Source organism: Halictus rubicundus, chromosome 1, assembly GCF_050948215.1.
Source record: "Halictus rubicundus isolate RS-2024b chromosome 1, iyHalRubi1_principal, whole genome shotgun sequence".
NCBI lineage: Eukaryota > Metazoa > Arthropoda > Insecta > Hymenoptera > Halictidae > Halictus > Halictus rubicundus.
Genome location: NC_135149.1, coordinates 1,135,741 through 1,163,048, shown reverse-complemented (window position 1 = coordinate 1,163,048; position 27,308 = coordinate 1,135,741). Strand labels below are relative to the sequence as shown.

At 42.7% G+C, this 27,308-nt stretch overlaps 2 protein-coding genes and 3 long non-coding RNA genes across 6 annotated transcripts; 2 read left to right on the top strand and 3 right to left on the bottom strand.

Moving 5' to 3' along the window:
- Positions 1-4,818: 4,818 nt before the first annotated feature.
- Tm2 (tropomyosin 2) lies at positions 4,819-13,492 on the bottom strand. Its single transcript, XM_076805318.1, has 7 exons — positions 13,343-13,492; positions 9,489-9,779; positions 9,094-9,227; positions 8,641-8,829; positions 8,257-8,332; positions 8,051-8,183; positions 4,819-5,212 (listed from the first exon to the last, which is right to left on the bottom strand). Exons 2-7 carry the CDS (start codon positions 9,726-9,728, stop codon positions 5,130-5,132), a joined length of 855 nt encoding a protein of 284 aa, XP_076661433.1. The 5' UTR covers positions 9,729-9,779; positions 13,343-13,492; the 3' UTR covers positions 4,819-5,129.
- Positions 8,299-8,762, top strand: LOC143365364 (uncharacterized). Its single transcript, XR_013084534.1, has 2 exons — positions 8,299-8,401; positions 8,603-8,762. It is a non-coding gene; the product is annotated as an uncharacterized LOC143365364 (long non-coding RNA).
- A 1,789-nt stretch (positions 13,493-15,281) lies between the features above and the next one.
- Positions 15,282-16,753, bottom strand: LOC143361797 (uncharacterized). Its single transcript, XM_076801465.1, is given in 4 exon segments — positions 15,282-15,672; positions 15,854-16,255; positions 16,320-16,507; positions 16,509-16,753. Coding segments are annotated over 4 exon segments (1,071 nt in total). The 5' UTR covers positions 16,707-16,753; the 3' UTR covers positions 15,282-15,389.
- A 118-nt stretch (positions 16,754-16,871) lies between these two features.
- Positions 16,872-19,859, top strand: LOC143357361 (uncharacterized). Of its 2 annotated transcripts, none has more exons than XR_013082865.1 (3): positions 16,872-17,808; positions 18,350-18,644; positions 18,711-19,859. It is a non-coding gene; the product is annotated as an uncharacterized LOC143357361 (long non-coding RNA). The 2 variants fall into 2 exon arrangements; XR_013082923.1 differs by lacking the exon at positions 16,872-17,808 and adding an exon at positions 18,123-18,243.
- A 2,728-nt stretch (positions 19,860-22,587) lies between these two features.
- On the bottom strand, positions 22,588-26,554 carry LOC143365354 (uncharacterized). Its single transcript, XR_013084532.1, has 3 exons — positions 26,375-26,554; positions 25,345-25,538; positions 22,588-22,658 (listed from the first exon to the last, which is right to left on the bottom strand). It is a non-coding gene; the product is annotated as an uncharacterized LOC143365354 (long non-coding RNA).
- Positions 26,555-27,308: the final 754 nt, after the last annotated feature.

The window sequence follows — 27,308 nt, the reverse complement described above, 5'->3', positions numbered from 1 at the left end:
CGACACGGGATCAGCCTATTTTGTTACACAATTTTTACACGTTTCCAGCACTTGTTACTTTTTACGTTATTTTGTACATAGGTAATATTATAAATACGTATAATATCTGTATAAAGCACAGATCGGGAATTGTACATTTGCAATCGTCGTGTAACATAGGGACAATTTTTACCGTTTTTTCCTCTGGGGAGCATTCTCGGAATGTGTCTACAGTGCATTTACCCACTGTTATGTAGACTCGAAAAAACGAAAACAAAGAAAAAGGAACGTATGATTTTTCTTGTACATTATAACCATTAAACAGACAAACGATGAACGAAAAAAAAACACAGAAAAATATGAAAACGACGATGAGAAAAAAAGTGACATAACAAAAAATAGGAATGGAAAAGACTTTCTCGCGCGCGTTTTTTAAAAAACAGAGAATGTAGGACACGGTGTGTAATCGGGGTCGTTCGCGAGCAAAATTTCCGCGCGTCGCCATTGCCTTTGTAACATATAGATATATTCTTGATATCTCGCGAGGAATTTAACGTAAACGCTAGGGTTCATCCTCTTGAATCAAGAACATCTTGTATTTATTGATATTTTCATACGGGCCGTAATTTAAACGAAACGAACGACCGGCACGTTGGTCATTCGACGATTTTTAGATTCCTTTCTCTTCGGACTAGAAAAAAGAAAAGAAACGAAATGAAAAACGACGTTTGTTTTCGGTCCTGAGACTAATTAGCGCAGCGTATACGCGAGTCCGACGTGTGTAGCGTCTCTAATTTATCAATTGTACAGAGTATTCGCTATAAGTATTAAGCTGGACGATATATAAGTTGCAATTAGGGGTGTAAGCTGACGCACGAGCCGATGAGAACGATGCGTTCACGTTCCTTTCCGAGCTGCAACAGCCATGCACAGTGGAACGAGTGAGAGAAAACAAACTAAATAGAAGAAGCACCGATCGTCTCTATTTTTGAGATCGCGTAAATCGTTTCGCGGTTCCAAGGGCTGCGCGCGCCCGACCACGGCGGAGAATTTTCTTGCGACGGTGTTTCGCATGAGATTCGAAGATTATGTTCCGTTCGAACGAAATATCTTTGTCTAAAGGCGGGAGGGGGAGGGGGAAATAGCCGTTTTGTTCCACCGTGTCATGTTGCCACGCGTTCGAATCACTAGAGCGACGCCTTCGGCAATTATATTTTGACTTATTCGTTCGTTGGCTTGGCCACCCAGCTGCGCCTAATTTATTCCGCATTGTTCGAGTCGCGAGCGAAGTTCCGTTCTCAGCAATTCCGACGGAAGTTGATCGGGGGAAAAAAAACTGAAAAACATCTCCACGTTTCTTTGCCACGTGGACGCGGTCGAAATGGCACCGGTCTCTCTCGCGGAAACGTGAAACGCACGGCGATCGCCGCGCGTCTGTGCCAAGTATTTAGAAACCGACACAGCCGCCTTAGGGAAGACCGTTGCAACGTTTTTTCGTTTGTAGGATCCATCGTTTCTCGCTTTGTAAAAACGTACCTCCGTCGTATAGTTTCACCCTCGACGATTCCAACGCGCGCAGCATCGCGCCCTCCGTACTATTTTATTTCCGAGAGAATCGTCGTGGACGTCACCACGTTTCCCACCTTTCTCTTCTTCGGTTTTTTTCTACTATTTTTCTCGAGCCCGTTCCATGGCTCCGGAGTTCGCGAATCGCCACAGAACGGTCACGATGTCGCGTGCAATCAACACACACACATACACACCAAATAGTCTAATGGTTTTTTGATAACGTTGTTTAGGTGACGAATCGTTGTACAATTCTAGGCGAATAATCATTGGTAGAGACTGTGTATAGTTTTGCAGCGCGTTATTTATTACTAGACTGCGGACTTTCTGCACTTGTGACAGAAATTAATAAGCGCGTTTTAACCCTCCGTCTGCGACCTGGGTCGTTTATGTTCGATATTTATTAAGTTTCTTTCTTTCAAACAAAAATTGTATATTGAAATAGAGACTTCAATGCGTATTCCATAATTTGTTGAGATTTTTTGGAAGCCTAGAACGGCGACAAAAATAGTCGTAAACATAAACGACCCGGTATGGAGGGTTAAAACGCTAAAATGATTTTAGAAATTCCAGATCATCGATACAGTGATTTCTCTATATGTGCCGCCAAGGCCTGCATGATAAACGTCGCGGAATTATTCCTACTATCGCGGGGTATACCCCGTAAGGGGCCACGAAGCTCGAGAGGTCTTGGACACCAAGGAGTGTAAACTTCGCAAGACCGTGTTGTTGACATATATCGAGAATTCACTGTGTACTATTTTCAGCATATTAAAATCGTTAACGAAGAAGACGTACTTTCATATAGTTCCCGTATCTCGCGATTGATGTACAGCCATTTTGCATAAAGATCTGCAGTCTACTACGTCTTGCGGACGAGGTCGGGCGACGTACGACGTAATTGATTTTTTTTTCATTTGCCCGGAATTTTCTGTACATAGAGTGGGCATTAGTATGATGGTCGTCGTCCGACGTTTGCCGGGAGAATTTTTTCGCACGAGCACACCGTTGTCTTTGGTTTCGCGGGATCGACCAGAGCGGAATTGTTTTTTATTTTCTCGAACGTAAGGAGAAAAACGTGATCTACTCGCTAGGGAGGACGATCATGCGAATTTTGTAGGGAAGTTTTTCACGAGAAGGCCTATCGAGCCGAAATACTCTGAGATCAGGGCGTTCTGTCGTTAATCGTGACAATGGAAACGTTCTTTTTTTTTAGATGAATGTTTATACTCTCTACTAATTGTTCGTTGTTTTCGACCGTTGTTATAGTTTGTTTGGTATATATGATTTCTGTATATATACATGATGATGTCCGTGTTTTGGATATACGTGTGTGCTATCTCGTCTTGTTTGTTTGTAGATATTGTGCCCGCGCAGCAGAATATTTGTACATTTGTTCGTTGCATGCCTGAGTTTCGGTCTTCAGAGTGTGTTCGTGTCGGGGCTGCGATAAGCTGTCAATGTTTTCAAACATTTCGAAATGCTGCGTAGCAGTGTGTTGAAGCAGCGGGGCAATATTTGCTGGAGGATCTGCGACACGAGACGCTTATGGCCTTTTCTGGTCATTGATTCCTAATGAGAGAAATTAACAAGCGAATAAAATTGTGCTTTTGTTACTGTTCTGCTGCAGAGACACCAAAGGAACTTTTTAGCTGATTTACGCTCTACAGCTTTTATCGCAGCTCCAACGTAAATGTACTCTTGCAGCGTTCTCACATTGTCCAGTTGGCAAAAGAATATTGATTACCAGACGGTAGAATGGTAGTTCTATACTTTGTCGTGTTACTTGCGTGCTTTACTGTTTGAGTGTTCTGTGCACCTTTGCAAAGACCCGATCACAAAGATGCTTCGTTCGTTTCAAATTGAAAAAGTGCCAGAGCGATACTGTTGGTTTTTTAATTGATCGTTTGGCAGGTTAATTTTTGACTTGGATATGTATTGTTATTGTAACACGCATTCGAATAAACCAGAAGCTTATGACAGTGTGAATTTCAGTATAGTACCAATAAAAACAAAAAGCACATCGAAGAGAGCACCAAAATTGGAATCAGATCGAAACGAGTGACACTCAAACGGTGAACTGCGTAGCGAATCGAATAGAAAAAAATTGCATAATAAAATGAACCACGACAAGATCTAAAACTTACATTATACCGTTCCGTAATTGTCTAATATTTGTTGTCAATCCTGTATTTGTCAATTTGAAAACGCAATTCCAGGGTTGTTCGCATCTCGAGCGTTCACTCCTGTGCGCGTCTCGATCGAATTATGTTTCTTTTCTACTTTTTCTGTGTTTGAGCATCCTCGAGACAGGCTGACGCGTTGTATAAAAGACTATTGCACACAGTCGCGAAGGGAGGTCCCCCCTCCCGACGATAAATATCAGCTGTAAATAGTAGATAAGACGACCGTGAACGGTTGTGTAGATATACAAATTATTCATGACTCCCGAGGATAGTACAAGTTGGTACTCCTGAATTTCTATGCCATTCGGTGTACATTTATGCGTTCAGTGTACATTTAATAAGTACCTTGGTGACTAATAAACGTCTCTTATAATTGTGCCTCTGAAAAAATCCACATCGCGACGTTCGAGTCTGTGCATCCCACCCCCTGAACCCTTCTCTGAACGATCTAGAGGATCCTCGAACGGTCCTACGAAATATCATACTTCATCCATTCTACCTGCAGATTCATTCACGTTTCCACAATGGTACTAAATCGCGACGTAGTTAGATAGGAATATTTCACACGGTATCTGGGGGATAGAAGACGGACTTTTCGCCAAAGAGTCCCCCAGAGTTCGCTGGGGGACGATTCCGCAACCCGTTTCTCGAAGGGGAGGGCTCGAATCGTGGACGGTAACACGTTTGCTACCAGCATTCGCTAGTCTCCATTGTTGAAATGTTTCATGCACCGTAGCCCCCTCGTCAAATATTGCAACGATTTAGAAAAAGTTGAATCTCCGAATATTTTGTTGCATATTATGATTTTATACAGTCCATAAAATTAATTTGACTATCTTCACGTGACAGATAGTGGACGGTATAACATGTATCTGTGACGGTGGTAGCGTACGCGTTCGGCTGCGTCCACACTGAAGCAAAATCGAGAAACTTTTTCTCGTCTTGTATTCGGTAAAAACAGAAGACAACATGTTGCTTAACGTTGGTTCAGTGTGGACATAGCTCTACAATCGAGATCTCTGTTTCGAAGAGCTGGTTGCAGAGAAGAGGTTTCGATCTCTACCGGACTAGAACGAAAAAGCGTGTCTAATTAGTAACGCATACCACATTGCAGCAGTTTATTGGGTCTCGTGTAATATTTGGTACAACAGTGTAACAGAGTAAAATTCCTTACGATCTCCACCAAGTATATCGATCATCGTCGTCGCATAATTTAGATAAATAACGTCCGGTCCCCAGGAGCCGTGTCCTCAGCGTCCTCTGGTTCTCTTGCTGAGAGCGACGAAGTGGCCCGTGGCTACGGAAATTGTCGCAGCTGTTTTCCATATCTCCCCGCATGATAATCTCCCCGCGTGATAATCTCGATCGTCGAACGGAAGCACGGAAGGACGAAACGGCTTAGTATCCTGCCAACTCGGCGAACGTGGAGTCCATCTCGTCGGCGAGCGACTTGTATCTGTCCTTGTTGATGCCCAGCTCGTCTGCAACACGAAAATACGTCAGCCCTCTCTCGAATCCCTTCATCCGAGCGACGATTCTCTCTCGACCCCTTTGAATCTAATCAATACGGTCCTACGGACTGTCTACGTCGGTTCTACGCGCCTGCTCGACAAATTTGTCCAATCTACCCTGTAGAATTACTCTGCAAAGGCACTCTGTGGAAATTTCCTAAACTGCCTTCAAGTACGTAGAACGAGGCTACCAAGAACAATTGTGTGTAGGAAATTGGAAAACAATGAAAATTAGCAGTGAGACTGCACAGCCCAATTATACACAGGAGATTGGAAAGTAACAAAAATTGCTGCACAGAAAATTTCGGTGAGGACTAATTTCTGTAATTAGATCGAGTCTACGGGACACAATTGTATATAAGACATTAGAAAATTAGTCACAGAAATTTTCTGTAAATAGATCGAGGCTACCATATGAACAATTGTGTATAGGAAATTGGAAAACAACGAAAATTAGTGCTCAGAAAATGTCTGCAAGTGCATTGAGACTGCACAGTCCAATTGTGCGTAGGAAATTGAAAAGAAGCGAATGTTGTTGGACAGAAAATTTCGGAGAATTTGAGAGAACACGTGCCCTTGCAGGGACGTTTCTAAGGGCAGTTTGCAATTCATCGGTGAAGCGTGTACTACTTGCTCCAATGGACCTAATTCGCGGTTCTCAACTCGGTTTGAACGGTGTCCTCTGTTTCGTTCGGCTACGGGAGTACTGTTAACCCTAGTCAAAAATGTCTGGCGACCATTCGCTCTACAAAAACTGCACACTGGCCTCCTAAAAATTCTCTAGGTGTACAGACGTCGTACAACGTGGTGTATTGTCGGTGTGTTTGTACGAGGCAAAATGGTACACAAAAAGCATCGTGTCGCACATTCGCACGCGTGTGAAAGAAAATTAATTAAACGAAGCTTGAGTACAGTGTTTACTTAATGTATGTCCAAAAGACGGGTCTAGCCAGGGACATATATCAGCCAGGAGATACTATTCTTTGATCCACGACGAACGTAGAAAAGGACAACGAAGCCGTAGAGGCCTCGGTTCATGGCCCCTTACGGGATATACCTTGCGGCAGTGGGGATAGTTCTAGGACTTTTATTGGCTAGGCATTTGGGACATATATAGAGTAAACACTGTATCTCTTCCTAAGGAGGAAGAAAACTACGTCTCGTTGTCCACTGTTCGTGTGCTGCACCGTTTTCTTTTTTTTTTTTTGGAATCCACATCAATGCGAAATCAAAATCGACCGAATTTTCGTCCTGCTATACTCTAGACTGAAGATTTTGAAGATTTTGTACATGTTCGATCGAAATTGTAATGAATTTTTTGATCCTCCGGTCTAATTCGCCCGTTGAAAAATTAAAAAAATTGTTTTCTTAACCGAACGATGATATTTTTTGAAAAAGGTGTGAGAGGCGCGACAGAATCGTGACTGGATTTTCCAGGAAGGATACTGCCTTCCCATTTCGGCGAGTTGTCACAGTTTAGCGGTCACAAAATGGCGATCAATGTAGTTTTCTTCGTCGGTTAATCACAGTGCTTGAAGCATGCAAGAATCGTGAGGTGTAGGTATACCTTTGCACGAGTGTAAGGCAAACGGTTTTGCGAGGGGGTGGCAAATGTACCTGGCGTACGACGGCCCACATAAACGTGCGAAGCTTTGTTTTTGTTTGTTTTGATATATATTTTTTTTTATTTTTTTATTTCGTTCAAATTTTATTCTGTTAAGCGCCTTGTGTGTTTCGATGTACGCGTGGATATTAATAGACAATGCTCAACATAATACGAGAAAAGTATTGGGTATTTCTTTGTCAGAACAGAAAAACAAAAACTAAGCGAAGCGCTCCCAAAATCGGACGGTACAAAGAATTCTACAAATAACGAAAAGAAAAAAAACGTGGAGAGAAGAAAAAAACAACTCGGTAGTAATGATCTGAGAGCAGCGAGAGTAATTTGCGTATTTGGTATGAGTGAAAAATAAGAGAGAGACAGAGAGAGAGAGAGAAAAGCGAAAGTAAATGTGATGCTAATTTGTAAACGAACGAAAAAATAATGTTTGTTAAAGTGAGAAAGAAAAAGAAACGGAAACTAATGAACAATAAAAAAAACATAAAGTACGCCCAAATTTGGAAGCTAGGCGACAACGAAAAACAGGGGAAAAAATGTAGCTAAAGCGGTAGAGTCACTTCGATACGGTGAACAAAATGAGAAAACAGTTTGAGCAAAGAAATAAATGAGAAGTTTCGAGCGATTATGAGTGGATTCGTTTCTTTCTGTCTTTTCGAGGTCTTATTTTGTTTTTGTTTTTGTTTCTAGTAGCCAGAAAGTTCAGAGAACGTCTTGTCCAATTCTTCGCAAATCGTTTTGCGTTTCTCCTTCTGCTGGTGCAATACGTCTGCAAAGAAAATCAGTGGTGTTGCACGGAGTACTGTCGTAGTTCATTGTCTACCACTACTCGTTGCTAGTCAACGGATTCGGTTCGTTTCTTTTTTCATCGACAAAACCGTTCGGAAAGAAGTTTCGCGGCGCGCGGCAACGTTCGCTCAAGGTTGGCAAATTGACCACGAATCTTTTGATTCCATTCCAGCGTAGCCGAATTACGGAAACGCCGTTGTCATTTTGCCAAATTACGTCATGGCTGCCTGAGTTCGGTGCGAAACAGTCTAAAAATACGATGCTATGTTTTTCTCTTTTTTTTTTTCTCCCCGATAAAATCCATCCCCTGGCCATCGATAACCGAAGCTGTACGAATGGAAATCTCTAATCACAATGATTAACAATGATCGGGATGACCAAGATCGAAAACGATCACTGACCTTCGAGCCTGTCGACCTCCTTCTGCAACTTCTTGACCGTTTTCTCGGCGAACTCGGCGCGGGCCTCAGCCTCCTTTAGCTTGACCGTCAGAGTTTTGAGCTGCCTCTTGAACTCCTCGACTCTTTGGTTAGCCTAAATTCATCCGATTAATACTCCATACCATGGTCTATTGGATTCAAACAAAAAATCGAACAGGAAGACTCACTTTCTCCTCGGAGACCTCCAAAGACTTCAAGCTGTTACCGACGACTTTCAGTTCCTCCTCCAACTCCATGATCTTGCTGGAAAATTAAACGATTTCGCATGATTCCCAGGTCCAAGTCTTTAAGGCGGATTCTCGTGTAAAGCAGGTAAGTCGACCGATATTTTAACATTTTTATTTCTAGGACTATTAACTATTTTATAGATGCAAAGATACGTCCAAGAACCTAAAAAGAAATTTTGTATTGATCTTTTTAGCACTGTGTCAACAAGTTCCATACAATTGTTGTTATTCTCTTCGGCAATCATTATTGGTAGCATTTGTATAAAAAATCGACTTTTTGGACCAGTTACACGAGAATCCCGCCTCGAGAAGACCGAGACTTACGCTTCGCCGGATTTGACTCGATCCTCGGCGACTTCCAGCTCGTCTTCAACGAAGGCCAGCTTTCGGGACACTTCGTCAGATTTTCCGTCAGCATCTTCAGCGAGCAGACGAGCCTCCTTCAGCTGGTTCGTCAGTTGGTCCATCCTCTCTTCATCCTGCTGCGAGCGGTTCTCCAATACTTTGCACATACTGAAAGAACGACCGATCAGTATCACAATCTCACAGCCTTAACACTTCGAATGCAGTGTCTCCCAGAAATGGTGGACGGAATCATTTGTCTAGGTATGGAAATGAATTTCGCGTAAATTTATTCAACGTAACTGGTTAGGATCATACAACCTAACAGTTCACGTTTTATTTCATTGAATAAATAAATTATTTCAGCAGCATTTTCGGATTTGCTTGGTTGGCATTCAAAGTGTCGAAGAGTCGTTCAAAATTCGGGATAATCACCGGCTGGACTCGTCGGCGGCTTGGGAAGCCTCGGCTAACTTGGCGGTAGCGGTGTTAAGTCTCTCTTCGGATCGCTCCAAGTCCTCTTCGATCAGCTGGACTTTACGGTTCAGAGCGGCGACCTCGGACTCAGCCTGAAAACGAGAAAGATTCGGTGACTCAGTAGCTCCCTGAAATGGGAGCCAGAAGGGAGGGCCAGGAAGCAAACAGATAATCCTTGCCGCCCGTAAAACTCCGTAAAACTGCGTCACACTGAGTCATCGATCTTAAACAGGAGTTGGTGACAAAACGAAAATAATACACAGCGGCGAAAATCGTAGTTGGACCCGGGCCAAGTTAAACTGGAGCAATCGCTGGGCTGGAGTCGCGTCGAACCAATGTCGGATGGCACTCACGTTGGTCAGAGCCTTCTCCTTTTCTTCCAGGTCCTTGTTCCCTTGTTCCAGAGCTTGCTTGTTCGCCTCCAAGTCAGCCTCCACCTGGACCAGCTTCTTCTGCAGGTCGCTCACTTCCTCGTTGACCTTGTCCGCGCGCATGTTCGCCTCCTTAGCCTGGCCCTCGCAGGCGTCGGCTTTGTCCATCGCGTTGTCCTTCTCAAGCTTCATCGCTTGCATCTTCTTCTTGATCGCGTCCATGGTGGTGGCCTTTTTCTCCTGCCGGCTTCCTTCAAGAAACTATCGAGTTCACTGAAATCATCCAAATCCATTTAGCAATGCGTTCATGGCTCCTTGGTGTACTCAAGAGGGTTTCGTTCGATCGCGAGTCTGTTGTATCTTAAAACATCACTGTTGTCATTTGTTCAGATTTTTTGGGTACATACGACCACTGGTCGATTCAGTGAAGAAGTGACCAGGAGTTAATCAGAAACTTGATAGAATCTTATGCCCAATGTCTGTCATAGTTCTGAGACCAAGTGTACTCGAAATAGGTCAATTAGTCTAGGAATGTCTGAGAGCAAAATTTCCGAAGCTACTAGAGGGCTTCCGTTAGGGCGTTCGTCAAATTCTTGTCCACTGGAGCAATGGATACAGACTCCAAATGTTCTGTTGATTATAGTTCAATGTTAAACGAGAAGGTAGCCCTTTTAGCCAAGAAGTGACTAACGGAAAAATTCCTAGTGCCTAGAAGCTGATAGGACTTACAGTAGGGCTTTGTCTAGGGCTTTCGCCGACTCATTGTCTAGTAGAGTCACTGTTGGAAGCTTGAAGTATTTCAAATAGGATATTGAGGTAATAAAAGTATCCAAGAAAGGGTCCCCTATGCCTAGAAGCTAAGTAGGGCTTGCAATAAGGCTTCCGCCGACTCGTAGCCTACTAGAGTAAAAATTAAAAGCCTAAAATAATTCAAATGGAATATTGAGTTGATGGAAGTGCCCAAGAGAGAGTCCCTTGCGCTTATAAGCTAATAGAGCTTGCATTAGTGCTTGCAGTAGAAAATAATGCAGATCCAACGTCCCTGCTTTTTACAAGAAAATCTGCAGTTCTATCGTTGTATAGGACGCTGGTTGGGATCGTTGCGGAGGGCATCCGGCTCTCGAGGCGTCCAGTTTTAACCCTGAAAATAGAGGATCGGGCGTGTACGGCTCCCGTACGAAGCGGACGGCCGCGGCTTGCATATTTCGTCGATCTCCGGTGGGTTCTGCGAGTCATAATCCGGCGGATGATACCGTGCGGCCGTCTGCGAGCCGCATGAAAGAGAGAGAGAGAGAGTGAGAAGGAGAGCACGTCGGTGCGTCTACGGAAATAGCATCCATAGGCAGGCTCTATAAATATGCGCGGAACGACGAAAAGAGAGAGAGAGAGAGAGACAGAGAGAGACAGAGAGAGAGAGAGAGAGAGAGAGAGAGAGAGAGAGAGAGAGAGAGAGAGAGAGGACGGCGGCCGGCGTTTCTGAGGCCGCGAGGCGAGGAGGCCAAAAAGCACGAGCGTAACCCAGAAGAACGGGCTTTACTTGGCCGCCACCGACGACCGACATTCGATCTAACTGCCGTGTATTAATAGCATTTACGAAATCATCGCCCGGCTGCTCGCGATCCGCTAGATCCTGCGGAACATGGATTTCCTGAGGATTCCGGAAGGATGTTCTCAATTTCATCCCAAGGATCATTCGTCCACAGGACTCCTCAGCAGTTCACACGAAGAACTTAATCTCCATTGAATATTGGACACAATTTTTGCCCGTCGTGTTTACGTCAAGGGAACATTGCGCGGGTGTGGTTGCAAATATGCCTCTAATTTGCCGAACTGATTGTACAATTCTGCCTCGGAATGAAAAGTGGAAGCAGATAAAATACGGGACATTCTTTCCTAAAAGCTCTCTGAATTGTTATCAATCCCATGTCGTACAATATAGAGTTAGACTAGTGACGAACATTTCAAACAGACACCACTAAATATAAATGTTATAAAATTCAACATTAAATCAAATCAAAGCAGAGTTCTATCCCTCTGTTGTGAACATTTAAGCACCGAAATAAATGTAGAAATTTCAGGAAACATAAATTTTCTTTCTTCTTCTATGAAATCATTGAATAGAGAAGAGGATCCAATTATCTGACAAAGGGTTCAGTTTAGAAATTCATTCTAAATATGAAGAAGTTGAGTATCGATCAAGTGCATTGCCACTAAGATGCAAGAAAAGGTGATTAATCTCTCGGCCAATGAACGCTGCAGCTATTCAGGTCGGCAACAGAGGGTCCGGAAAAATTGTTAAATATTTAGGAGGCGTGTGGAAACGATAGAGCATCACGGGAAGGCGTCCCGGGCGATTTAATTGATCGTTGGTTAGCTGAATGGCAACATTCGACCCTCTTTCCGTTTATTAATAGAGCCTGGAGGCGTTTGGCATCTGGTTACCCGCGAGTGCCAAAGTGACATAAGAAAGTAGATCCTCGAAAGACAATAACAAACGGGGGACCTTGTTCGAGCCTGTATGATAATTCGGAACGATGTAGGAGGCGTGTTGCGTTGACATTGCGAGCGATACTTACTGCATCGCGTTCATCATAAGCCTGGAAAGCTAGCTCTGGAAGCGTTAGTTGCGTTGTGCTTAAGCTGCGGTGGTTAGAAAGCGTTGTTGGTCTTGCAAAAGCGTTCCTGGGGCTGATACTCTTCATCTGCAATCATTCCAATCGTTTCACTACTTGCCAATCGTTCTCACGGTAATTGAGCTTTCAGTGTCGCAAGCAGCGGTCGCAGCTTGCAAGTCAAGAGGCAAATTGCACGCAGCAATTGCAACTTGCAAGTACCGAAGCCGCTTGCAAGCAGTAACTGCAACTTGCAAGAACCGAAGCCGCTTGCAAGCAGCAATCATAATTTGCAAGCAGTAATCACAACTTGCAAGCAGCAACCGCAAATTGCAAGTACTGAAACAACTTGCAAGCAGTAATCACAACTTGCAAGCACCTGTTACAGCTTGCAAATACTGAAACAACTTGCAAGCAGTAATCACAACTTGCAAGCACCAGTTACAGCTTGCAATCAGCAACCACAACTTGCAAGTGCCAGAGCAGCTTGCAAGTACCGAAGCAACTTGCAAGCAGCTAACCGCAACTTGCAAGCACCAGTCACAACTTGCAAGCAGCAACCGCGACTTGCAAGTACCGAAGCAACTTGAAAAATTAGTCGAAGCAACATCCACCGTTCAACTCGCTACCAGGAAACCTGCAGCGGATCGTTCCGCGGTTAGAGGTTGAAAATAGCATGCAAGACCGGAACGATCCGATGCTGGCAACCGGTTTATTTTCGCCGCGAAGTGGACCACGATCTTCCAGCCTCGGCTTGCGACATCTTCGTCTAACACTTTCGTGACGTACAATCGAAAAATCTCGTTAAACTTTGTTGATCACCGAGACTATCTCACCTCGACAAGAATGGTTAACAGCGAAGCAATGTTAAGATCTACTTACAAGCGAAAGCAGTTTGCTCAAAACCTTCAAGGCGAAAGAAACTGCCAATTCAATTCTCCGCCAGATCCCAAGAAGGTGAAGCTCCCGCAAGCTTCTCCAGCGCGAAAAGCAGTCGAAGCATCCAGCATCCTCCGAAAGTTTCCAGGGGGTAGATTTTTGCAGGATCCATCAGCGAATCCTCCACGGGAAGATCCACGGGCACAGAATCTCGCATTTTCTTTTTTTTTTTTTGTTTTGCGCACACTCGCGTCACGTTTAGCGTATATAGAAGAGGACGAAGCGTTTCGGTGGAGAAGATAGATAGAAGAAACAGTTTCGAACAGTTTTTGCTCGTTGACTTACCTAACCCGAGCGAGCAGAGCGGCGCGAGTCGAGTGTCCGAGGGTGCTTCGGCGAGCTTCTTCGCGTTCGGTTCTCGAAACGGGACGTGAACTCGGCGGCGGTGCCTCGAAGCAGAGGTGGGGAGCCCAAAAATGGACCGCCACGGAAAGTTCTACGGGGGTGGGGCCCCGAACGTTTATTTTCTGCTCGACGTTCTTCGGGAATCTCTCTCACCTTCCAATGGGGAGAGACACTGGAGCCCGGAGAGATACACGGACGGGCACGGATCGATTTCGAATCGAAACGGCGCCTCTTCCGATCCCCTGTTCCTTGCTCAGTGATAGATTGGATCGTATTACCGGATGCAGCCGGGGAACGATTAAAACCATTGTAATCTCGAGATCCTGTATCTCAGGCCGAGAGACAATAGAAGAGATAAGCTCTAGCTAGTCGGAATGAAAGTTGAACGCCCGTGACTGACGCACGAATTCTGCGATCTTCGGGCAGCGGATTACGTAAAATCAAAATTTTCTATCCGAATTGCAACATAGATATGGAAATAGAAACTTATCTTCTTTCCTAACAAGTTCGCTACCACCGTCACAGTGACGCCCACAATCTTGCAATTTACTTGAAAATAGTTAAATTAATTTTATACGCTTTTACGTGTTGTTGATGCAACGTCAAAGAACGGTCCGTTTGAAAGAATTGTTGGGAGGCGTATCGTCCTGGTTTTTGTTGACCGAGGTTGCAGGCTATTTTTGAGCGCTTTGAAGTAAATTGTACATCGAGTAGAAACGTTTAACTAGCTACAATCGGACGGACAGGAACAATAAACGCTCGAAACTGGGGGTATCTGTTACTGACCACCACGAAAAAGTCACCTCGTGTGATCGAGTCTGTGATCTAGGAATTCGATCTAAGAATTGAGCAATCGTCTTAGAACAGTTAGAACATTTGTTTCAATCTCTTGAGAAGTCAACTGGAAGCTTTAAATCTTCTTTCTGAATTACATTCAGTTGCTATTTTAAGGAAGTAGGCGGCCCAGATAATTTTTTAAACAATTGTCAGGTAAATAAATCTCTAGCTAAGCTTTGCTTCATCCTCGTTCTAGTGATTGTAATATTAATATTTTGTAAATTACAGTGGGTCAAAACCCCTGTTTTCTCTTTAGTTTTCACTCTACAGTTTTGCTTCGAGTGAAAACTATACAGCTTGTGATATAATTATTATAAGAGAGATGTATCGACGAGTCTCTGAGATGTCTTTGTGTCTGAGATCTGGCAAAAATTCAATTAGATCTGGGATAGATTGTTTCAAATTTTCCTGTCCGAAAAGAAATTGGGATGCATCGAAAATCACTTTCTCAAGGGACTCAAGGGTTCATGTAATGATTCATGATTTATTTTCGTTATGCGACACCGAGTACATAGAACTGCCAATCGTTTCGATGACGCCTCCATGAGTATTCTCACGAAAGTTACAAAAGCACGATACAAGGTGTGTGATCAATTAGACAGCAAAAATGAACAGGTGAAACATAAAACTGTATAGACATTAGACGAATTTGGAAATATTGTTAATGTATTTTTTAATTAAATTGCTAAAAGAGAAAATGAATTTCCATTTAATCTCTGGTTCTTACGATTGACTCAGAAAATTTGTATTTCGCATACAGATCAGCAGTCTAATGGTTATAGTTAATCGTTCAACGGAACTTTTCACTTGTCGGAGGAGTCTTTCAAAATATTGAACGAGTAGCTCATCTTCATGATCTGGAATTGGGGATCATCAAACATCGTTCCTCCTACTTTATCAACGAATGAAATTGTTTCTCAACTAACAGTGACAAACGATTCGGTGGATACGACCGCTGGACATTTTCACAGGCCTCCTGGACCTCATCATGATCATCAACAGGTCTTTCATTATGTTCACTGGAAGCAAAGTCCCGTGCTCTGCGAACATCGTTCGTTAATCGCATCGACTAACAGAAATCAAAGTATAAGGAGTAATTCGAGACGAGTCCGGATATTTAATATGCTCGGGAAAAAAATGATGTACACATTCATCTGTGCCTGATTTTTCTCTCTGGATCGTGTTCGGCGCGCCCGAGTGATTCAAGGAAACGAAATTCGGTGCCAACCTTCAACGTCACCTCGTTTCCGTACCAGCAGTATAAATACACCTGCACGAGCATGCAGCATAAATAGGATAAGCTCCACGCGAAGTTCAAGCCGTACAAGCTCGCCGTCGACATTTTGTAAATAGTCAGACAGAGCACCGTCGAGCTCACCGTGAACTGCTGGAAAATCACGTGCGTGAACACTGAGTTCACGTTTTGCGCGAGCCTGCAATCAGTTCAATTTGTTCTCAACAAATTAGAATACGAAACCAGAGTCCGTTAAAATTAATATACAGTGGAACATTGATATTCTAATATTAATCCCATTGGATTTCTTTGCGGCAAAGAAATGAAAAATTCATCCCTCACTTATAGATCGTCATCTAATGCTCGATCGGGTCCCTCAGCATCCCCTCTCCGCTACTTTCAGCGAAGCTGACAACGATCGAGCTCGATGACAAAATATTTCGAATTGCGCGCTGATCTGGATCACCAGGCCAGAGATCAGGGTCTCGTGGCCCACGCTGGTGTTCGCGCACACCATCGGACCGAGCGACTGCTGGACCAAGGACACGAGGTAGATCGTCGGAGAAGTTAGATCGTAGAGTGCCCAATTAGATACTGGAAGGGTTCTCGTGCTGATAAATCGATCTATCTGAGCCACTGTGCCGAAAGACGCCGCTGATTCGTTCAGGATTTCGCAGTATAAAGCGAGCTTTCTGCAAGAAATTGGCGAACTAAAAGCGTGATGACATTGTTTAAATCCTTGCTGGATCATTATGTCTGCAGCTATGATTTTAAAGAACAATTACAGCGGAGGACAACGTGCGGAGAATAGTTAGTATCAACGAGTTGAAAGGGTGGAAAACTAGCGTAATTTGTGGATTATGCGTGTCGAACTTCCGTTATATGATCGCCTCCTCCTTGTTCCTTGGCACATGATTCTTCAACAGAAGGCTGTTAACCACGCTGACGATCTTCTCACGTTGAATGAACAGATTAGCGACCTTTATACTGACGCCCAGCACTGAGATACTCAACAGAGATACTCAGCACTGAGAACTTCTCAGTGGTAGTATGCAAATCCTTGCTAATTATTGCGTCGACCAGGGTGTAGAACGTGAAAATGTACAGCAGGAATATCATGATCACCGAGTAGAGATTGTACAACCAGTATTTTAATGAATCAACTGGTCAGGTCGTTGGCTTCCAGAAACCAACATAGGTGAGCAGCGCAAACGAGAGGGGTAATTTATGCATTTTTATAATAGGTGATCCTTCCTCCAGTTTCAAAGAGGACCAGGAAATTCTTTTGACACAATTTTAAAATGATTTTGTTCTCTTTCCTCTAAAAAAAAAAAACAGCAAGTTCTTTTGGCACAATTTTAAAATGCAATCTTTCCTTCTGTTTCCTCCAGTTTCAAAGAGGATCAAGAAATTCTTTTGACACAATTTAAAAATAATTTTGTTCTCTTTCCTCGAGTTTCAAAAAAGATGAGAAAGTCCTTTTGGCACAATCTTAAAATGCGTTCTCTTTTCTCTAACTTCAAAGATCAAGAAATTTTCTTAACACGATTTTAAAATACGTTCTCTTTCCTTTAACTTCAAAGATCACGAAATTCTCTTGACACAATTTTCAAATACGTTCTCTTTCCAGTAGTTTCAGAAAAGGTCAACTGGATTGAAGCCTCCTTCTAGGACTGAAGCAAAAATTGCAACGCTTCGAAAAGCAGAAAAGCTACCAACTGTACTGTTTGACTTATGCTTTTCGTTTTTAACGATTTCCCTCTTTTCTAGATATATTGCGACTGCTATTACCATTCTCCCACTCTTCCCTCCTCCCTCGATCACGGGGACCATAATGATTCTGGCGACTTCCGCCCCCCAGAAAAGACAATATACCGGAATTACTCTTGCGTTAAAGTCCGTTCAAGTATAGCTTCCCTGTGCTTTTTTTTATATTTCCGACGTCTCGATGTTACATTGCAACGACAACGACCGAAAATTAATAAACCATAAGCTTCGCTCGGCGAACCCTTTCCAGTCGATTGTCGTCGATCGCGGAGGAATGATCATTATACCTCGGGAACGCGACGCGATACCCGTCTCGATCCATCGTGAGAACCAATTATTCTGCGACATAGTTTGTTCGATGTTTTCTTCGGTCGAGTAAACAGTAAGAATCCATCGGTTACGTTCCGCCGAGGAATAGTTGGAGCGGCTCCAGAAAATATATTTAAATGTGTTTAGTTCCGACAGCCAACCGAGCAACACTTTCTAATTTTGAAGACATAGTTAACGCTGAACGATGAACGAGGCTGGTTGCTTTCGAAATATGATGGGATCGTATTTATTTCGATTTGTATGTACGATTTTTATTGTATCGGCTCGAGTATGAAATAATTGTACAAATTTTAAACCTGTCCTTTGATGGGCAGTGCGTGTAATATCTTTTTTTCATGCTGAATAATTAGACTGCGGATCTCACGCAAAATAAAAATTGTGAGAAACTGAAGTTACATGAAAATGTATTCATTTAATCCAGTGGTGCTTAACCTTTGCAGTGATCGGCACATCCTTGAGTTTAAAAATAAGTTCTCGCACCCCTCTTGAAAAATGTGTTTCTATTTCTTTATTTAGAAAATTACATTTATTGCAAGATAACTTATTTATTGAAAAATAAATTTTGCATCAGAAATTTAAAAACCTCTTTCGCACCGTTGGAAACGCTTCCTCGCATCCCCGGGGTGCACGCATTCTAGGCGAAGAACCACCGATTTATCCAAAAATAATCCAAGTGTCTTTAAATTCTTCTGTTTTTGCGATTGCAATGCTTGAATGCAGAAAATCCGTAGTCTATTGATTATTAACAATCACACATATGAACATTTTCATTTGTTTAGGGTGTCCAGTTGGGAGATGTAAATAAAACGTTCATGTTCTTACTTCTCTCTCTAAGTTCAACGTGCAGTTGATTGAAGTTTATTTAAAAAATAAGAGCTGTGGGTATGCTTGGAAAACAATGGGAAAATGACATTTCAAGGAAGGCGTGTTAGTGCCATCATGTTCACGATTTCGAGATGGGTTTCTTATAATGATTTCTTTCATGACTGTTTGATGAAAAGTTCATTTCTATCGAACACAGTAGAGATCTCTCTAACAAACAACATAAACGACACAGAGAGTATCGAAATACAGGTAAGACTCGTAAAACAGTGAAAAGAGTAGATGATAAATCATACAGACCGCCATAAACGCTTTCAGATTCACATAGATAATGCGAGCACTCTTGAACACCATGGGGTACGTGGATCGTAACATAATTACTAAAAGGATCCTCTTGGAGTTCTTGTCTAAATACATCCTGGGCTGCATAACATGTTGCGGTTGAAGTTGGTGAAAAGCACTTCCACGCTCTTCGGTAGCACGTACAACGTGATTGTAGACCTTTGACACAGTGTTTTCCCTGTGAAACGTAGAATAGAGTACACCCATCGAATTAAAATCGTCAATATTAATTTGACCTATTGCACATTTCAAAAAAGACACCTGGAAGGTCTTCTACCCCTCCGCAACTTCCTCTTCTTATTTACAAATTAGCTGATGACTTGTACACTCACAATTTTTATAGTGATCTCGCAACCCCCGCCGCACAATTTTTATTGCAGATAATTTAATTTCATAGGCATGTAGAAAAGCAGGAATACTTCTCCAGGAAATATAGGATACTTTCGATCTCCTAGTTTTGAAAATTAACTTCATCGAAGATGATATAGACGACAATTCATACGAGGCAAGTTATTTTGTAGTTGTAGGATTTCTAAGATTTTGAATTTATTGCAAACTATGTTTAATTTATAGTACACTCCGTCAGAATTAACAGTTCACGTGATTCATAAAGATTTTCGATGACTGCTTCTTCTGTTCAACTATTCTAATCGCGAGCTACATAATTTGATTCCGTTCGCCTCGTGTGAGCATGTTGTACGCTGAATAAGAAGTCTTAATCACCTGTACCACAAAATAGTTACAATTTTCACTGAATTTCTCCGTTAAAAAATTAATTCTTATCAAGCACAGTAGACTAAGATTTGTAACAGCAGACAGAGTTTTGGAATAAGCATTAAACCTGTGAAACAGTGAAAAGAGTAAATGATAAATCATACAGACCGCCATGAACGACTTCACATTCACATGCATAATGTGAGCACTCTTGAACTTCATGGGGTACGTAGATCGTAGCATAATTACTAATAGGATCCTCTTAGTGTTCTTGTCTAAACTCATCCAATTGCTCCCGAAGATCATATCGGAAACTTCGAGGCTCTAAAATGAGAGGTCAAGTTAGAAAACGCATGAATGTCGCGTGTTCAACTTTCTTGTCTCGATTATGGACCTTTCGTTTGACTTCGTTCCCATACCAACAATAGTAAAATATTTGTAATATTAGACAAAATGTGAGCATAAAGTTCTCAATCATTCTTCCGGATAATCGCGTTTCTGAGAGCTGGAAAATGGAGAAGTAGACAATCGACACGGACATAATCATTTAACACTAGAACTACCGAGTAATAAATACAACTGATGAATATTGCTTTGTAATAATGACAAGACTACATCTATTCAAACCTAATACCATTTTTATTTTAACATGTGCTTCAATGAAAAGGTTCATTAAAAAAATTCTGATGAAAACATTTTTATAATTTCAGTAATTGTGAAAGAAAAAATTAGGAACCAGTCATTTTGACTGGTTCGGAAGAAAAGCACTGCGTGAAAAGTTTTGTTTACGCTCGCTGCATATCTGCAATCATTTAAAAAAATTACACTTTATAAAATTTGAAATGCAACCTAGGAGCTTTCTCAATTCACTAAAACATTATTCACATTTGCTCTCAATTTTCTATAATATTGAAAACAGTCTACAGAGAGCATAATAGTTAATTTAGGTACTCGAAGCACCTATAAGTTGTTGCGTCCACATTTCAATAGCTTTAAGTTCGATACGAGTTTTCTATTTTGCTCTTGTCGAATTCTTGAAATTTCTCTGCTTGGTTTAGGCCGCAGTCGTGTGCAGGGTTAGCTTGGCTCTCTTGAGCGAGTGTTAGGTTTGCTCTCGTGAGCGGGTTAGATTCGCTTCTGTGTGCGAGCGGTAGGCTGCACTCGTGTACGGGGTTCAGACTCTGAACTTCAGAATCGTATCTTTATCACATATTATAGGTATGTAGTCTGAGGTTCTCGTGGATCTAGTTGCAACATTTATCGTTCGTCAGAGTAAAGGGCGTAAGAAATCTAATTGTTGTTAACGATGTCGGTATTTCAGATCGTGAGACACGAAACCCCATATGGTGATTAAACCCCATGTGGTGTGCCTAAACCACAGACGAGGTACAGGAGTAGACCAATCACCCAATGTATTTTTTTGTCTCACGTCCGCGGGGCTCTAGAGCCCCCTTACCATTTTTGTGTCACATCCTACCGTATCGGTCGGGACTAATATTGTGGAACCAATGTCACAGATGAGATGTAGGAGTACGCCAGTCACCTTATTATACTGTTTCATGTCGCACGATATGAAATACCGAGTAATCTTAATTAGAAATCTGAATGAGAATCGAGTATCTTGTATACTTCGAATAATCATGCATAAAAGTTACTTTGACATGCTTTAAAAGTTACTGTGTATCTCGAGTTATATAATTTATTTTTACTAAATAATTAGATGGCAAGATGGTCAAGGGAGTGCTTGTCGACATCATTGGCGAAAGGAATTGTTATAAACATTAAACAGCCAGAAATAATAAATTTTGCAGTGAATTGTATACGATAAATTACTGCGTGCGAATGTTCATGGTTCAAAAGTTACTCTGTATCTTGAGTTCTATTAGGTATTTTTACTAAAAAATTAGATGGCAAGATGGTCAAGGGAGCGCTTGTTGATACCATTACCAAAAGAAATTGTTATAAACATTAAGCAGCCAGAAATATAAAATTTATCAATAATTACTATCGCGGCGATCGAAATCTAGCCTGAGTCCGTCAGTCGAGGTGCGCATTCAGGAGGGAGCGGAAGTGCTCCGGGACCAGAAGGGCGAAGGACCTTGGAGTTGACCAGAAGTCCTCCAGAGCTGCCCTGGCCCAACCTGGCCTACTCTCCCCTACCTTCGAGTTGACCACGGATTCTCCAGAGCTGTAGTGGACATCACTGGCCACCTTACCACCTGGTCCACCTTAAGGGGGCCGGCAGGGTTTGAAATCCATATGCTTATGCATGGGTCAAAACCTTTTCAAATTATCGCTTCAATATTGCAATGAGCAGTTTAAAAGTGGTCACTTGTGTTTCGTAAAAGTCCAATCTACGTCTGTACAGAGCCCAAATTGCGAATTTCTACCTCATCGTGGAGTAATTCGGCAGAAAACTCGCTTTCTGAAGCAAGTATGACGTCACAAGATGGCTGCCGCAGAGAGATTCTCTATAATTTCGAGAGATTTAGTGTTCGTATCGAAAAATAGGCTCTGTACAGACGTAGCAAAGACATGTACAAACACGGTGGTATGCATTTTTAAGTGATTACTTACTTATTTAAGACGTAAAATGTCTAGAAAAAAAGGCACAGCGTAACATAGCGTGACAGTCAAGGCTAAATGCCTGCCGGCCCCCTTAAACCTCACCCAAACCTTGATATTATTGTGAATTTTACTAACCCAGATGTCTTTTGTAAGGATGTGACTTTTTATGATGGTCGATGACTCCGTGAAATTGTATGGACGAGAAATGATTAGTCAAGCGTAGGTTCAGGTCGACAGAAATTACAGGCTTGTTTAAAGTAATTAAGAAGAAAGAATTTTATTAATTCAAATTTTCATTAAAGATAAGTATACGTGTTGAAAGTATTTAGGTCATTCCGCGGAAGTTTTCCATTGTATGCAGAGAAATCCAGTTTCATTAACCGTCTAGCTGTCTAGTGTCTGCAAAAGAAAAAATACGTTACAAATCATGGAAATACCAATATATTTCTTACATAATAATGTTCAAGAGAATATATACTTACGAGCAAATGCATACGTCATCACCGTTGCAGCGGCCACTCTTTCCACCTTGCTTCCTACACTGCTGATCGCAAAGCCCATCTCCGCCCCATTGACAGACGAGTAATGGTTGTACAGCATCTACGTTTTCGGTTGCCTCAACAGTGTGGTATTTTGGCACATCTGCAACATACTTACGAGTAAGCAAAAGTCTACAGTTCCCCGTCTTTGTCGCGATAATTGTAAGTAGTGTTTATACTTGTGTATTAAGAAAAAAAAATCAGATATATTTGCTGCCATGGTTGGGCACATTTTACATAACAATTGATAATTTTAAATTGATTATTTTACGTTATTATTTGTATCATACAAATAACATGAAAAATTTATTTCTATTTGACGTGTGAATCGAATAGATTATTTTTCAATAATTTTTTATTTCGATTACATCGTTCAAATAAAATAATAAATAATTTCACCCGAAGAACAAGTGATTGAAGCAAGTAAAGTAATTTAATATATTGTAACTGTCACGAGCCAGGGCTATGAGCGACGCGAGAGGCCGGCGAGGGGATTTTTACCCCAGGAATATGGTTTCAATTGTTAGTTACGTACGCGGACGCACCCGATGCGAAATCGAGGAGCCGCTAGGATAGTTGACGTCGAGGACGCGCCTGATGCGAAATCAGGGAACCTCTGGGAGGTTGGTGTCAAACGCAGACGCACCCGATGCGAAATCGAGGAGCTACTAGGAGGATGAAACTTCGTGCACGCACCCGATGCGAAATCGGGGAGTCACTAGGGAACACGCGGCGAACCCGATACGAAAGGAGGTTGTATAAGAGCGCGGACGCACCTGATGCGAAATCAGGGAGCTGCTAGGATACGGAAAAACCCAATGCGAAATCGGGGATCCGCTAGGATGGTATAATTTCGTGGACGCACTCAATGCGAAATCGAGGAGCCACTAGGTTGGAGAAATCTTTGTTGAATTGAATTTAAGTATTAGTAAGCCTCGTAACTTCTATATAATTTAATTGATACAATCCGAGCGGTTAGATTGTATCGTGTGGGAACGTTCAATTATTATATTAGGATTTTAGGCAATAATTAAGGGTACGCGAGTTAACAAACAAGACAATTTATTCTGAATTGAAATTATTACAAGTGTTGTTGTTTGTGTCGCGAATGAATATGATAAATGTACAATTAGAGGAATTGTTTACCTATGTTGCACGGTGTTGACGCACTGGCAATGCGGGGTTAGATGGCGATTGTTGAATGCCAAATAGAGTACGCGAATTAACGGAATCTATAAGGTTATGAATTGATTCGAAAGGGACTTTAACCCGATCTCACTAGAATTGACTCTGTAACGCGACGTGACTGCACGATTACTATAACGTTACGGAACCGTTTCTGAATCTCAACTGAACCGCTTCTCGACTAACCGAAGAGGATGAAAACGAATGGGTTTATATACCTTGAAAATGAAAGGGGTACTCTGTTTAAGATTTGATGTCGCGTAGGGTCACAGTCACATTTTTTGTCACTTCTAATCAAAAGCAGGCCTCAGTTAGATTTTCGTTAAAAGGGGTTAATGAAGGTTATCCGCGCTATTTCCTATCAGAATATTGATTAACGGATGCCAGAAGGGAGTGTCTAGAGATTTTGATATAAAGAAGGCATACAGTATCTTTCGTTAATAAAAGGGGCCTGTTGGGCCGCTTTTCGTTCTCAGAAAAGAGATTAGAAATTCTAATCGAAATAAACGTGGAGAACGTCTCCATACGTAACATAACGTAAGGTTTGCGATGGATGCTTGCGGAATAATAGGAGTCGAAATATCTGAGGACACGGGATATATTTTCCAAAATGTTAGTACAAAGGATGGGAGATAGGTTTTGTAATATAAAATAGATTCTTTCAAGAGAGTGAGAGAAAACTAGCAACGAATAATTTAAGAAAAGATTTTATAGAATACGCGATACCCACCATCGGGCGTCCGGTTTATTTCAACCGTACTCTCGCCGGTTTTCTCATGTTCGTTCGGCGACCGGCCTTCATGGCCGTCCTCTCCGAAACGTACAGAGGAACCAGGCGTCCCTACTCTCAGGCTGCCAGGAAGCTACCCTGTTCTTTCCTCTGGGCGGGCGGCCGGCCTTCATGGCCGTCCTTTCCCATGTATCCAGAGAGGCGTCCAGGTGTAACTACCCCTGTCCTCTCCTGGGCTGCTGGGCGTCCGATAGATAGCATTGCTTCCGTACTCTCCCATCCTGTAGGCGGCCGTGGTCTTACCTCGTCCTCTCCCACAGGTGCAGCAAGAGTGCTCGCTCCGCTTTTTTTTTTTTAACAGGATTAACCTGGAAATTTAATCTGAGGGTTTGGGTGTTAAAGGTACCTAGAACAGAGGCTCTCTAACCTTTAAACATGAAGGATATATCTGGTAGTCGATTGATAGGTTGTGTTTAGCGTGAGCTAACGTGAGAACAAGAGTGCTCGCTCCGCGGTAATCTACCGATATTTATACGGACTCGTTGCTAACTTTATCAATAACGCGTTACTAGGGGTCTAGAAGGTTCCAGACCCCGTGGTTCCCCTTGAACCGCCGGCCACGCTGTCTCGGCGCAATTCTTCTGTTACATCGGCGGGGGTGGGGGGTCGAGGGGTCTTGACGCTTTATTGTTCCTCGTGGCGTTACAATATTAAATTTCGATATTAATAATTAAGTTTTTTAAGAAACAGTATAATAGTTTTTAGAGAAACAACACCTTCTACACGAATATTAGCGAATCGTTATCATTTTCTTTATTTCTGACAAGTGATGCAAATAATTGTAAATATTGTTTTAACTAATAAGTCAACGCACCTTCGATATTCTTAGCGGAAGCAGCCGTAACTGCGACTGCGGCCAAGCAGAAGAAAGCAAGGAAAAGTGAAGCTTTCATGTTGTAGAAGTTCGATTGTAGTCTGTTTACTACTTAATTGTTCACCTGCCTCGTGGTCTTTATATACCGATTTTGTTTCTATCCGAAGAGTGGGTGGGGTGACCTGAACTTTTATCTAGAGAATTATATAATTGTGATCGCAAGAAAAGTTAGTTATCAGAAGGTTCATCGAAGCAAATAAATTTATCGATAATCATACACTCTAATCAATTGATTTGGTAATCGTTTAACAGTATTGAATTCTCCGATTCAACCATATCTAACGTAATATCGGGTTGGAACGAAAGTTCGTAGCGTTTTTAAATTAAATTTTCACTTTATATGCAATGATAAAATTAAGATATTTCTAAAATCTGAATAGTATTCTCAGGAGAAAGAATAAGAACACTTGGGCCTATGTCCACATTTCTTCAAATTTTTAAAAACTTCCCCGCTATGAAAGCATTGCATTTGTTTAAAACTATCGCAAAATAAATGGTGAAAAAAACTTTTAGTAGATACTCTAATGTTTCCGCTATAAGCTTCTAAAACTCATTCTCATCGGTTTGTTAGTTTGTAACGAGTCCGTTTCCCGGCGGATCTCGTACAAACGGTTCCTCGCGGCCGGATTTGGCTCGCCGTGCCAGGGTTCGCGGCGGGATAACGCGAGGGTTACGGCGGGACACGGACGGTCGGGCGCAGGTGGTTAATGACGCGACTCGGCTAAACGTTCATCACCCTCCCGGCTTCGCGGTTCGGAGGTCGGCGGTCGCGACTCAGGTCTCGCGCGCGTGTCGGGTCACGGCGTGGTCTTGGCCGTACGCAGCGGCGTTTCCGGACCAGGGCAACTTCGGCGGACGGAGAGCCCGTGCCCCTTGACGGCCGGCGTCACGCCGGTCGCGGGTGGTTCGCTCTCCGAGGGTGTAGGGTGGAGGCGGGGACGTCGGGTTAACGGGAAAGAAGGGTACTTACCCTGGTTCCGGTCCTCGATCGCTCGGCGTTCGGGTCGGCTCTCCAGGTGGTCCAGTACGCAGCGGCGTAGATCGGGGTTCGCGGGTCGCGGGTAATTCGGCACACTCGCGGTTCGATCTCCGCGGATTCAATAACACTTTCGAGAATCGGCGGGCGGCTTCTCGGCGTCGGGACAGCGCGAGTCCGGGCGTATTCGTGCGGTCGGTATCGGCGGCTGGAGAATACGGCTCGGGAAAACACGTCTTATCTCGATGACGGCGGAAAACCGAAGAGAGCGTTTTCCGGTTTGTCTCGCTCGTCTTGCTAGGCGAGGGGGTGCGGTGCGGTACGGTTCGCGGCCGGCTTTTCCGGTGTCGTCACGCATCCGGCGCGCCGGTGTCGCATCATGGCGGGTTCCGGTTCCCGCCAAGATCGGTTCGGCGGTGCGGGGCTCGCGGGGGCGCTCGCGGGTACCGGCGGATCTCGGTATCCGTCGGTCGTGTTCGGGGGCTCGGATTCGGGGCGCGTACAGCTAGGTCTGTTACAAGTTTTAGTCTTATAAATTAACAAAAAAAAAGGTGACACTGTTTTTACACGTCTGTAAAATCAACAATTTTTAAGATATCGAAAAATCCTTTGAGATTCGTTCATAGGTCACTAGTGACTACAACATATTCAAATTTGAACAAAACAGTACATACTTCAAAAGTGTCCGATTTCGCATGGAATGACCCTTCAGAGAACATACTACATCCGTAGGATTATGTTTTTTTAGAATTGCAATGGTGCACGTGTATTCAATAATTGTATTATTTTTTTTAATGGAAATGCATACTTTTTTATATAGACGGATTTCTCTCGTCATTCTACGTAGAAAGTATTCAGGTACAATAGTAAAAAAATCATTAGTTATCGAGGTATTTTAAGAAAATGTCTTTTTTGAAGTAGTATAAGA